The sequence below is a fragment of the Nannospalax galili genome, unplaced genomic scaffold (genome assembly GCF_000622305.1).
Source record: "Nannospalax galili isolate Female #2095 unplaced genomic scaffold, S.galili_v1.0 scaffold2019, whole genome shotgun sequence".
Taxonomy (NCBI): Eukaryota; Metazoa; Chordata; class Mammalia; order Rodentia; family Spalacidae; genus Nannospalax; species Nannospalax galili.
In genome coordinates, this window is record NW_008342625.1 from 505,922 (window position 1) to 518,868 (window position 12,947).

Sequence of the window (12,947 nt, forward strand, 5' to 3'; positions counted from 1 at the left end):
AAATGTGCTAAAAAGCACAGGGGGTGCATTTTTTTTTCCCTTTAATGGAAAATTAAAGTGGCAACATCTTTTTTTTTTTTTTTTTTTTTTTTTTTTGGTCTTTTTAAGACAAGGTCTCACTGTAGCCACAGCTAGTCTGGATTTACTAATGGAAGCCAAGTTGGCCTCGAATTTACAGATCCGCCTGCCTCTGCCTCCCAAGTGCTGGGATTAAAGGTGTGTGCCACCAAGCCCAGCTATTTTCTTCCATTCTTATTTGGTGGCTTTAAGGTTAGTGTTTACAAGGAATTCAGCCTACCCTGGGAGAGGTGGCCAGAGATAGAGAGGGGTCAGCTCAGTGACACTCAAAGTGACTAACTTTCCCCGTTTATCCGCAGCATGGAGGACTGCAGTAGGTAGGGTTGGCAGGACCTTCAGTCTCTAAACTAGCAAAGTCTCACCAAGCTTAGTTACCCCCAGCCTTTGTTCTGTAGATATGGTGACATTTGAGCAATTTAAGACTCTGGGAGGGCGAGATGGCTCAGCAGGTAAAAGCATGTGCTTCCAAGCCTGACAACCTGAGTTTTAATCCCTGGGTCACAGATGGTGGAAGGAGTTGTCCTCTGACCTCAACATGAGGGTGCCTACCTACCTACCTACACACACACACACACACACACTGTAATAAAAATTTCAGCCGAGGGCTGGAGAGATGACTCAGTGGTTAAGAGCAGTGGCTACCCTTGCAGAGGGGACCCTGGATTTGGTTTCTAGCACCCTCATGGTAGCTCAGGGAATCTGACACCCTCTTCTGGCCTCTGAGGGCATTGCATAACAAGGGTGCACTTACATCTATGCAGATAAAAGTTTTACGAATAAAGTCATTTATTTTTAAAATATTTTTTATGTGTATGCATGTATTGCCTGCATGTAGGTAAGTGCACCTGTGTCATGCAATACCCATGAAGGACAGAAGAGGCTGTCAGATCCCCTGGAACTGGAGTACGGACAGTTGTTAGCTGCCATGTGGGTGCTGGAATTCAAACCCAGGTCTTCTGCAAGAACAGCCAGTGTTCTTAATGGCTGAGCCATCTCTCCAGCCCCACATAAATAAATTTAAAGGGGGCTGGAGGATGGCTTAACTGTTAAGAACACTTGGTGTTCTCCAGATGACCTAGGTTTGATTCCCTGTACCCACATGGCAGCTAACAACCACCCATAAGACCCAGAAGAGGGTCCAGCACCCTCTTCTGACCTCTGCAGGCATTGCATGCATGTGGTACACTTACATATATGCAGGCAAAGCACTCATACACATAAATTTTTTGGTAAACATTTAAAAAATATTTTATTATTTTATGTGTATTGCCTGCATGTAGGTAAATCCACTCGTGTTGTGCAATGCCCACAGAGGTCAGAAGAGGCTCTTGGATCCCCTGGGACTGGAGTTATGGACAGTTGTTAACTGCCATGTGGGTGCTGGGATTTGAACCCAAGTCTTCTACAAGAACAATCAGTGTTCTTAACCCCTGAGCCATCTCTCCAGCCCCACCCCGCCCCCAATTTTTTTTTTTCTTTTTTTTTTTTTGGTGTTTTTGAGACAGGGTCTCCCTGTAGCCCCAGCTGTCCTGGAACTCACTATGTGGACCAGGCTGGCCACATAGTGGCCTGCCTCTGCCTCCCAAGTGCTGGGATTAAAGGCATGCGCCACCATGCCCATTATTTTAAAGTACATCCCACCACCCCTGCTTTCTAAGAAGATCAAAGAGGCACGAATCACAATGCTGTGCAGCTCAAGTGAGATAAGAATTGTCCATTATCTCTGTTAATATTTTGCTATTACATAATTTTATCATCATTTTGTTTTTGTCTTTTTTTTTTTTTTCGGAGCTAAGGACCAAACCCAGGGCCTTTCGCTTGCTAGGCAAGTGCTCTACCACTGAGCTAAATCCCCAACTCCCATCATTTTGTTTTTAAAAATGACTTTTATGCATATGCCTGCCTGCATGTATGTATATGTACTATATGTATGTAGTGCCCAGAGGCCACAAAGATGGCATCAGATCCCTTGGAACTGGAGTTAGATGGTTGTTAGCCACCATGTGGGTGCTGGTAACTGAACCCGGGTCCTCTTCAAGACCAGTCAGTGCTCTTAACCACTGAGCCATCTCTCCAGCCCATTTTGCTGTTGTTTTAAGACGGCCTCAGCTGGGCCTATCCAACCCTGCCCATTCTTTTTGGGCTATGGTCCTCTTGTCTCCCTTCCTGAGTAGTGGGATAACAGGCCTATGTCTAAGGTATGTTCTAGTTTTATCAAACATTCTTTATGCAGCATCAAGAAACCCAAAGGCTCCTTTGTAGTTAATGGTAACATCACTATAGATGCGATTTCAAACAGAATTTCTATTACTGTACTATGGATGCTTATTAGTTTTTTTGAGACAGGTTCTCCCTGTAGCCTCAGCAGGCCTGAAATTTGCTATGTAGATCAGGCTGGCCTTGAGCTTAAAGAGATCTGCTTGCCTCTGCCTCCATAGTGCCAGAATTAAAAGTGTGTGTCACTACACCCACCTCATGTTTCTATCTTGATTTTGTTTCAACCCTTGAATTAAAATTTTTCCTATACTCCTAACACTTGCTGATATTTAACACATAGTAGAGTGGGCTGGAGGGGCTGGAGAGATAGCTCAGCAGGTGAGAGCACTGGCTGCTTTTGCAGAGGACTTAGGTTTGGTTACCAGCACGTACATGGCACGAAAGCTAACAACTGTCTGTAACTCCAGTTCCAGGGAATCTAACACCCTCTTCTTCCAACCCGTGTTGCATGACACGGGTGCACTTACATTCAAGCAGGCAATACACTCATACACATAAAATAAAAATAACAAAATTAAAAATATTTTTAAAATAAAAATATAGAACAGGGGGCTGGAGAGATGGCTCAGCGGTTAAGAACACTGGTTGTTCTTGCAGAAGACCCAGGTTCGTATCCCAGCACCCAAATGGCAGCTAACAACTGTCTGTAACTCCAGTTCCAGGGGATCCGAAGGCCTCTTCTGTCCTCTGTGGGCATTGCATGACATGGGTGCACTTACCTACATGCAGGCAATACATGCATACACATTGAAAAAAGAAAATCAAACTTCTTATAAATAGTCACTAATTTCCAGGAGACAGTCACTACCCAGCCTTCTCCACTCTCCCCCTGTCACCCCCAGGAGTGCTGTCAGGCTCTTAGGGAAGCCTACATTCCTCAGAGGAGATTCTTTGATGGGAATCTGATTCTGGAGACTGTTAAAATAGTAACGTACAAAATGAGGTGGCTTTTTCCACCTGAGGTTTCCCAGACAGCCAGACCCCCAAACAGCTTTCCAGGCCCCATTTTTGTGGCTGATGCTGTCAGGTGTCTGCCAAGGAGATTCAGCACTTGGCTCTTCACTGCTGAGGAATGGGCTCTGTAGATGCATACAGTAGGATCAGGGAGTGCTCAACCGCATTCCAGAAAAACCCTCTTCCTCTATGGAAAACTGTCCTGGAGCCTCACTGTCTCTCCAGGTCTCTTCCTGTGGACATTTCCTGGGAGATGTAAGTCAGGAGAAACCTTTGATTATTGGGATGTGAAACATGAAGGGAGACTATTTATGGGGATGAGCCTGGCTTTGTTCATGAACACATTTTTGTGGGATGAAAACCTAGAAAGAGTGGAAATGGAAATCCATCTGTTAGTACGGCTTCATGAGGGAAGGCAATGCTCAGCCCAGCACCCAGCACCTGCAGACTTCACACACACTTCACGGCCTGAACGAACCTGACTGGGGAGCTATGAAGTCTTCCTGTGGGGACTGGTATGACCTCAAACCCCACCCCAGTAAAAAGCAGAATTTAGCTTTGGAATCTTTTCATTGAAAAAAAGAATTAATTTATTTACTGTGTATTAGTGTGTATGTATGTGCCCTTCACCCACTGAGCCTTCTTGCTGGTCTGAGTTTCTGCATTCTTACAGAAGGTACCTTTGGTGTTCTTAACGACTGTGGGTGATTGATAGGTTTATAAGTCAGTGGCAGTACAAAGTGCCCTGCTGTCCAGAGCCCTAATTCGTGCAGCAGGACTCCTGGGTATTTAGGTTTGCCTGCCCTTGACTTTAGTGGGACACCCCACCCAAGCCCAGGTGTCGCGTGCCCCCACAGAAGTTGTGTTTTCCTACTATAGGGACAGATGCACAAGTGGCGCACACACACGTCACCCGCCCCCCAGGAGCAAGAAGATGTAGACAACATTCAGCCAGACAGCACCTCCAGAGACGGGAGCACCGGCGGCAGCTGTCAAAAGGAGACGTCGCTTTGCTTTCTTTTAAACTTGCAATGTTCGTCTTTATTTTGTTCCGTATATTTTGAAAGTGAAAAGAAATAGTATTGAGTCAATTCCTTTTTGTTTTTAAATATTTGTTCTATATATTTACAAGCCTTAAAGTTGCTCTAAAGATTTCAAAAGTATTAAGAGTACTTTTTCCAGGGTAGCACTTGTTTTGAACAATTCTTGGAGTTTTCTGGTCCACAGCACTTCCTTCTATTCCAAGGTTATGTATGTTTTGATTACTATTGTGATTTTTTAATTTTCTGAAGCAAGCTGAGAGGCAGGCAGAAAGATTTGATGCCGGGGGTGGGTGGGGGAGGGGCAAGAAGAGAGAGAAAATAAAGATCTTTCTTACCTTGTTCCCCTCGAACCTTCTCAAATCTGGACTACCAGCTATGCCTTAACACACGTGAGGTGCATCTGAAGGGGAGGGGATTTATCTCTGTTTTTCTATTATACAAGTTGTTTACAGAAACTGCAAATTAAAAAATTACATACTGGCATTTGCAGTCCTTAAAATAAATTAAAAGTTCAACTTTTTTTTCTTTTTTCTTTTTTTTTTTTTTTTGGCTAAATGTGGTTTTTTTTTTTTTTCAAAGTATGTATGAGTCCTTGTTTAAAAAGAAAAGATTAAAACAGAAAATATTTTCTATAAATAATACATGTATTTTGGTTTTCCTGCTCCCGCCCTCAGGGTTGAGGTTTGCTTCTTCCAGTACCTTTTTCCTCCATGATCACTTGTCCTTCCCCCGCCCACTCGTGCACACGTGAGGTTTCTGCGAGAATTGGCCTTGCTGCACTGTGATTGGCGAAGACGTGAAACTTTTTAAAAAAATACTTAAATTGTTTCTTCTGTTTCGTTTTGTGTATTTGAGGTTTTAGTTATCCTCAGACTCCTCTTCTGCCTCTCGCAGCCACGTGAAAAACGCAGTGACAGATTTGAGGGCCACGCCCTTCCCGTTCTGCTCGGCCGGGTCCTTGCTGCTCTCCCATTTGTAGAATGCATCCTCCGAGATTACCTCCTCATCGTACAGGCAATCAAAGAACATCCGGAGCAAATCTGCCAGGGGTGGAAAACAGCCATTGGTTTGGGCACTGCAGCTGTGAGTGCAGCGAATGCTGCACTTCCACGCCAGAGCAGCACACCACACCACACTCACTCTTGACACACATCTGCAGGGGTGCAAAGCATAAGCAGTCTGAATGATTTTCATCATTTATTTTATTCAGATTCAACTATGTTCTAAAACTGGTAAGGCTGTTTCCTCTTATGTGGTTCTCAAACTAAGCACTAAAAATTAAGTATGATCCCCCCTCTAATAATGTATTTTTTTAAAATATTTTATTATTTTTATTTTATGTGGATGAGTGGATTGACTGCGCGTTTTGGATTTTTCTGGTGTTTTTTTATGGACAGTTCATAGCCACCATGTGCTGGGAATCGAACCCAGGTCCTTTGCAAGAGCAGTCAGTACTCTTAACCGCTGAGCTCTCTCTCCAGCCCCCTAACAATGTATTTTAAAAATGAAAAGATTGTTTATATGGAAATCAGGGCAGAAACTATTTCATTTACTTTTTTTTTAGTTATAATCTTATATGTGTGTGTGTTTTGCCTGCATGTATATAAGTACACCCAAGCATTTCCATGCCTATGGCCAGAAGAGGGTGTCAGAGCTCCTGGAACTAGAGTTAAGGACAGTTGTTAGCCATCATGTGGTACTGGAATGGAACCCAGGTCCTCTCCAAGAGCAGCCAGTTCTCTTATCCCCTGAACCATCTCTCCAGGTTATCCAGTGAAAAAATAGTTATTTGTTGTTTTAAAGGTCTAAACAGGAGAGATACAGAGATGGCTCAGTGGCTCTTCACTCCACTGATGTCTTCTGGCTTCCAAGCGCATTTCATGCACAGGTGTACTTACTACATACACGTAGGAAAAACACACATATAAGAAAAAAAATTAAATGTCTTAAACTGTCTGAATAACTTTTAATTACTTTTCTCTCACAGTGGAAACTTACTGTTCAAAAAAAGGGAGAGAGTTGGCAGAGTGTATTTACGCTTACTTTAAAATAAACTCTTTGGAACTGGGAGTGTATAGCTCAGTGGAGCATTTACCTGTTAGGACTAACATCCAACCCACAGCACTGCAAAAGGAAAGAAATTCCTCTACAACGGCTCTTAAGATTTGTTTGGTTGGCTTTTTGATCATACACACTTATCAGAGATGCAGTAACTGAAGAATAAACGTCATTAAACACAAGGTCTAGAATGACTCATTGTTAAATTTTTTCTGGAATAATCTTTATAATTATGTTAATCCAGTTAACTCTGAAAGAAAAATCACTTTTTCCTCCTTAAAACCCTGTCTGATCTATAGAGAAATGGAAAAGGGGGTCATGATCTGACAGTGTTAAGTTCCCAGGCCAGTACCTCTCTAAGGAGGACTGTAATTGATAATAATGGGAGCTACTTAGAGTACAGAATGTCAATTTCACCCTGTAACTTGACCACTTCATTTGAAAACCTACCATCCTTTTCCTGTAGCTATAAAGAAAAGGAAGGTATCCTGTTAAAGATTTCAAAAGACTCAGAGAGAAGGGAAAGCAAATCAAAATTTCAGATCAGACTTAGATGCCTCTTAGACTCTGAGTATGATAATATGTTTTAGCTTTTTCTCTCCCAGAACAATTTAGGAGTGTTTGCAAAGAAGGGAAACTCTGCAAAAGTCACAACCTAACCACAGGGTTTACAAACCACCTCAAAGGCATCGCTGAAATAATCCTGTACCACTCACGTGCAGGAATTGCAGTAGAATCTTCGAGACCTCAATCAATGATCCACGAGCCAGCATCTCTAACACTGGGTGTGGAGGTAACCTTATGTGTCTGTTTAGTCTAAAACTTGTGGTAACTATGGGATGAGAAAGCCAGTGCTCAGGATTCTGAGGCCTTTAACTATGCCCACTTGTGCTGTCTAATATGTATCTAATATGTACACATGTGACAACTTAGATGGACATGAACCAAAATGGAAAATTCAGTTCTCAGTCACAATACCCATATTTATGTGCAGAATGGCCATAAGCAGCTTGTGATTACCAGGTTACCACACTGAACAGTACATACATTTCCATTATGGGAAGGGTTTTTTCAGGGGAGGGAGGGATCTTTTTGAGACAAGGTCTCTCTGTAGCCTCAGCTGGCCTAGAGCTCACTAGGTAGACCAGGCTGGCCTTGAATGCACAGAGATCTGCTTGCCACTGCCTCCTGAGTGCTGGAATTAAAGGCATGTGTCACCATGCCCAGCTCATTATGGGACATATGTCTCCTTCTATGGAGACCCTGTCTCAATAAGACAAAAAAAAAAAAAAAAAAAAAATCTCTAGGTTTTCTTTTTTCTAAGGTTTTTTACATTTTCAGATAGGATCTCATGCTGTAGCCCAAGTTGGTCTAGAATCACTATACAGCCCGAACTGGCTGTGAACCCATGATCTTCCTGACTCACCCCCACAAATGCTGGCATGACAGGAAGAAGCCACCACACCTGGCTAAACCAGATTTCTTACTACCATTTTCTCACACAAGGAGATAAGAAATTCAGATTATTTTAAGTTGCTGATGACGTGAACTGTTACATATGATTTTTCTACTGACTATCTTTAAACCCCAAGTCAACTTTGAAGTCTTGCCTGGGTCTCACCGACTGGCTGAGTTAACTGTAACATGATGAAAACTTACTGGCAGGTTGATCAAGTTTTACTATGGATGCTTGTAGTGCATAAAGTGCTTGCAGTTCCTTCTCCGTATCTGAGTCTAGGTACTTGAGTAAGATCGGCACTCTTTGCTTGATGACAGCGGTGTCCACTCTGAAGGAAGAGCAGTCAGCTGGAGGAGACACATGAACCAGGAGTTAGCATACATGACCACTTCACTTCTCTGAGTACCCTGGACATGTGAGCATCTGTGAGAGGAGCAGTGAGATCCAAGGCAAAGATTTGTAGGTTTCTTTTAAAGATAGAGAGGGTCTCACTATAGAGCCCTGGCTGGCCTGGAACTCTGCTATGTACCAGGTTGGCTTCACAGCCAGCATCTCAAAACCTGCCGGCATCTGCTTCCTTGGTGCTGGGATTAAAGGTGTATGGCTCTACGCCTGGTAATCCAAGACAAATATTTTGAAATCCAACTAGCTCTCTCCTCTTTTGGTGGTAGTGGAGATCCAATAAAGCCCCTCCCGGAAGCCAGGTAAGTGTTCTACCACTGAGCTACAAGGTCTAAGTTGAGACAAGGTCTAAATTTCCCAGGCTGGCCTTGAACTCATTCTGCTGCCTAGGCAGGCCTTGAACTTTTGATATTCTTGTCTCAGCTTCCTGAGAAGCTGGAATTGGAGGCTTTTGATATATTAAAAAAGAATTTATTTTCTACGTCTGAGTGCTTTGCCTGCCTGCCTGCATGCATGTGTACCAACGTGATGAAGACCATGGAGACCAGAAGAAGGCGGCACTGAAGTCGGATTCCTTGGAACTGGAGTTGAGGATGGTTGTTAGCCACTGTGTAGGTGTCAGGAACTGAACCTAAATTGTAGGGCTCTTATAACTGCTAAGCTATTTTTCCCACCCAGTCTATTTTAATGGTACATTCTCTTAAAAATGACAGAGAATGCTAAGCATTTTGATGTATGCCTTTAATCCCAGCACTTGGGAGGCAGAGGCAGAGGCAGGCAGATCTCTGAGTTTGAGGCCAGGCTGATGTACACAGCAAGTTCCAGGCCAGCTAGGGCTACAGAGCTCAAAAAAAGACACAAAACATTTAGGGGAGATACATGGTAAGTGCAGATTTCCCTCAAATTTTTACCCAATTTTTAATCATAATAAATTAGCAACAAAGTTTTATGACAACTTAGAAGAGCCACATAAATCAAATGTCTCACCAAAAAAAGGATAGGAGATAGATACGTTAGTTAGCGTGTTAATCATGTCACATTGTAGACATTTATCAAAATACCACACTGTATCCTATAAATGTATACAATTATGATTTGCCAATCAAAAACCTTAATAATAGGGCTAGAGAGATGGCTCAGCGGTTGAGAGCACTGACTGCTCTTGCAGAGGACTGGGATTCAATTCTCAGCACCCACATGGTGGCTACAAACCGTCCTTAACTCCAGTTCCAAGGAAATCCGAATCTCTCTTCTGACCTCTGCGGCATTGCACGACATGGGTGCGCTTACATACATGCAGGCAATACACTCATACACATAAATTAAAAAAAAAAATCTTAATAATAAAATAATGTAGGAATTCAAGTTAGCACATTAAAAATGCAAAAACAAAATAAAGGGAAATTGGGAAGTAGGGATTTAATATGCTCCATGGTTAGGTGCTTATCTTGTCTTACATAAAACAAGTATCTTATAGCAAGTAAAAGACAGAGAATGTGAAACTTTGGGTACCTATTTGTATAAAGTGACTTTCCTGTTGAGAATGGTCTTTTGATACTAGATTAAGACTTTTCAAAGTTACACACAGCAAATCAAAACTACTATGGAACAGAATAAAAATATTACAAAAGCAGCTGGGTGTGGTGGCACATGCCTTTAGTTCCAGCACTCAGGAAGCAGAGGCAGGTGAATCTCTGTGAGGTCAAGGCCAGCCTGGTCTACATAGTGAGCTCCAGGCCAGCTGGGGCTACAGGTAGACCCTGTTTCAAAAAGACCAGAGGCAAGGGATCTCTGTTGAATTTGAGGTTATCTTGGTCTCTGTAGAGAGTTCTAGGCTAGTCAGGAGTACGTAGTGAATTTCTGTCAGAAAACAAAAAAAATGACACTCCCTGAATTCAACCCATAAGTCAGACCTAGTGGCATACACTCAGAAAGTGTAGACAAGAGGATCAGGAGTTCAAGGACATTCTGAGCTGCATAGTGAATTCAAGGCTAGCCTGGGCTACTTGAGCCTTTGTCTCAAAACATCATAAAGAATATTCAACCTATTCATAAATGGAAGAAGTGGCCTTGAATGAATGGAGGTGAACAGGAGCTTTGCTGAATTGGAGAACACAAGACACACAGTAGCAGTTCAGATCTGTTTCTTCCAACAGCAACTATCCACCCCATGACTGATCCCGCCAGGCACTGTACACAGAGATGCTGCCCATTTGTGTAGAAACTCGACTATATAGGGCAAGCTTTTTTTTTTTTCAGTTTGAGACAGGGTCTGTCTGTAAGCCCCAACTGACTGGAACTCACTATGTAGATTAGTCTGGCCTGGAACTCACAGAGATCCACCTGCCTCTGCCTCCTAAGTGCTGGGATTAAAGGCCTGTGCCACCACGCCTGGCAAGACAAGCATTTATTTATTTTTTAAAACTTAAAAAAAAATATATTTATTATTTTTATTTTATGTGTGTGTATTGCCTGCATGTAGGTAAGTGCACCCGTGTTGTGCAATGCCCGCGGAGGTCAGAAGAGGCTGTTGGATCCCCTGGGACTGGAGTTATGGACAACTGTTAGCTGCCATGTGGGTGCTGGGATTCGAACCCGGGTCTTCTGCAAGAACAGCCAGTGTTCTTAACCACTGAGCCATCTCTCTAGCCCTGCAAGCTTTTTTTTAAAAAAAAAATATTTTAGGGACTAGAGAGATGGCTCAGCAGTTAAGAGTTCTGCCTGTTCCTCCAGAAGTTCCAGGTTTGATTTCCAGCACCCACATGGCAGCTAACAACCATCTGTAACTCCAGTTCCTCTGATGCCTTCTTCTGACCTCCTCAGGCACTGCATGACATGGGTGCACTTACATAAACGCACGAAATAATTTTATGTGTATGAGTGTATTGCTTCCATGTATGTAAATGCACTTGTGTAGTGCAATGCCTGTGGAGGTCAGAAGAGGGAAGAGGGTGTTGGATTTCCTTGGAACTAGAGATAAAGATGGTTGTTAGCTGCCATGTGTGTGCTGGGAACTGAACCCGGGGGTCCTCTGCAAGAACAGTCCATGTTATTTGTTTGTTTGTTTGTTTGTTTATTTATTTATTTATTGGTCTTTTTTGAGACAAAAAGCCCGAGCTGTCCTGGAACTCACTATGTAGACCAGGCTGGCCTTGAACTCACAGAGATCTGCCTGCCTCTGCCTCCCAAGTGCTGAGACTACAGGCATGTTGCCACCATACCCAGCCGTGCTTTTTATTTTTAAAAATATTTTATTATTTTTATTTTATGTGTGTGTACTGCCTGCATGTAGGTAAGTGCACCCATGTCATGCAGTGCCCACGGGGGACAGAAGAGGCTGTCAGATCCCTTGGAACTAGAGTTACAGACAGTTGTTAGCTACCATGTGGGTGCTAGGATTCAAACCTGGGTCTTCTGCAAGAACAGTCAGTGTTCTTAACCACTAAGCCATCTCTCCAGCCCCAAACAGTCAGTGCTCTTAACCACTGAGCCATCAGTCCAGCACCAGGGCAAGCTTTTCAAAGCCAATATAAAATCAGATCATATAGCATTAGCTGACACACTATGGATTTCAGATGGCAAAGCTTTCAAAAATGTCACTTACCTATGATAGCTGCTTTACAAACTGCTGTCATTAAAGCTCTAAGGAATGTAGGCGAACTCATCTGGCTTTCATCTAGATTAGCCTAGAGTGGAAAATTAAAAAGAAAGAATAGTTAAAGGCAGCTTACATGTTTTGTGTGAAAATGCTCTAAGAGGTTCTTAGCATTTAGGGACCATCTCTGCATTCTATGCTCACTTGATGACTCACAGAGCAGGGGTACTCCGTGCATTTGGAAGTGTAGCCATTTAGCAAATACCCACATAAGGAGCTCTACCCAAGTCTGCACACTTAAAAGCGACTGTACCAGGACTGCAGTGTCCCCTGGACTATGTTCTCAGCACTGTGTAGCTGTGTATGTGTGCCAGTGTGCTGTGCCAACCATGCTGCTTCATTTTAATTCACAGTAAACTAGAGGCCAGCCTCTAGCACCGCATTAAACAAAACCCCCTTAAGTTGTGAGAAAGGGCTCCTCATTTCTAAGGATGGCAACAAAGAATGCACTTAGAGAAGCCAAGTTAAGTAAAATGACCCTAAGTTTAATTTTACTGTAGTCACCTTGCTGCTATCAGACACAAAGCAGATGTGCAGCTGCAGAAAGAGACAGAAAACGACATTCTCTCTCTCTCTCTCTCTCTCTCTCTCTCTCTCTCTCTCTCTCTCTCTCTCGTTTCTGAGATATAGCCTTACTATGTAGCCCTGGCTGGCCTGAACTTTCTATATAGACTAGGCTCATACAAATTGGCCTGCCTCTGCCTCTCAAGTGCTGGGATTAAAGGTGTGTACCAACACACACAAGTACATTCATGTTCCTAAGACTAGAACAGAATTGACACTTGGTTCATCTTTCAATAGCAGCCCATGGAAAGGGTCAGTTTTTATATAATGTCTGGCTAGGAAAAACTGAACATGTCATTATAAACTCCCTTGTGTTAGAAGCTTATTAGTTCAAAGCTGTAGATAACCTTAGTGTTTATCAATTTTAGAAGTGAGGCAGACTAACAGGTAGCTCTCTTCGTTACCTGCCATCAGTTATCACTGGAGACAAACTCCTGTGATGGGGTTTCAAGGAGCG

General features: G+C 43.0%; 1 protein-coding gene across 17 annotated transcripts in view; it reads right to left on the minus strand.

The window, feature by feature from the left end:
- Positions 1-4,884: 4,884 nt before the first annotated feature.
- Positions 4,885-12,947, minus strand: part of Eif4g3 (eukaryotic translation initiation factor 4 gamma 3) — a 327,817-nt gene continuing 319,754 nt past the window's right edge. For all 17 annotated transcript variants that reach the window (XM_029566179.1, XM_008838616.3, XM_029566184.1 and 14 more), the window contains 3 exons: positions 11,876-11,957; positions 8,070-8,216; positions 4,885-5,392 (listed from right to left, as the gene is read on the minus strand). In XM_029566179.1, coding sequence (XP_029422039.1) covers positions 5,211-5,392; positions 8,070-8,216; positions 11,876-11,957 — 411 coding nt within the window. In that variant the 3' untranslated portion in view covers positions 4,885-5,210. The remainder of the gene's footprint in view (positions 5,393-8,069; positions 8,217-11,875; positions 11,958-12,947) is intronic.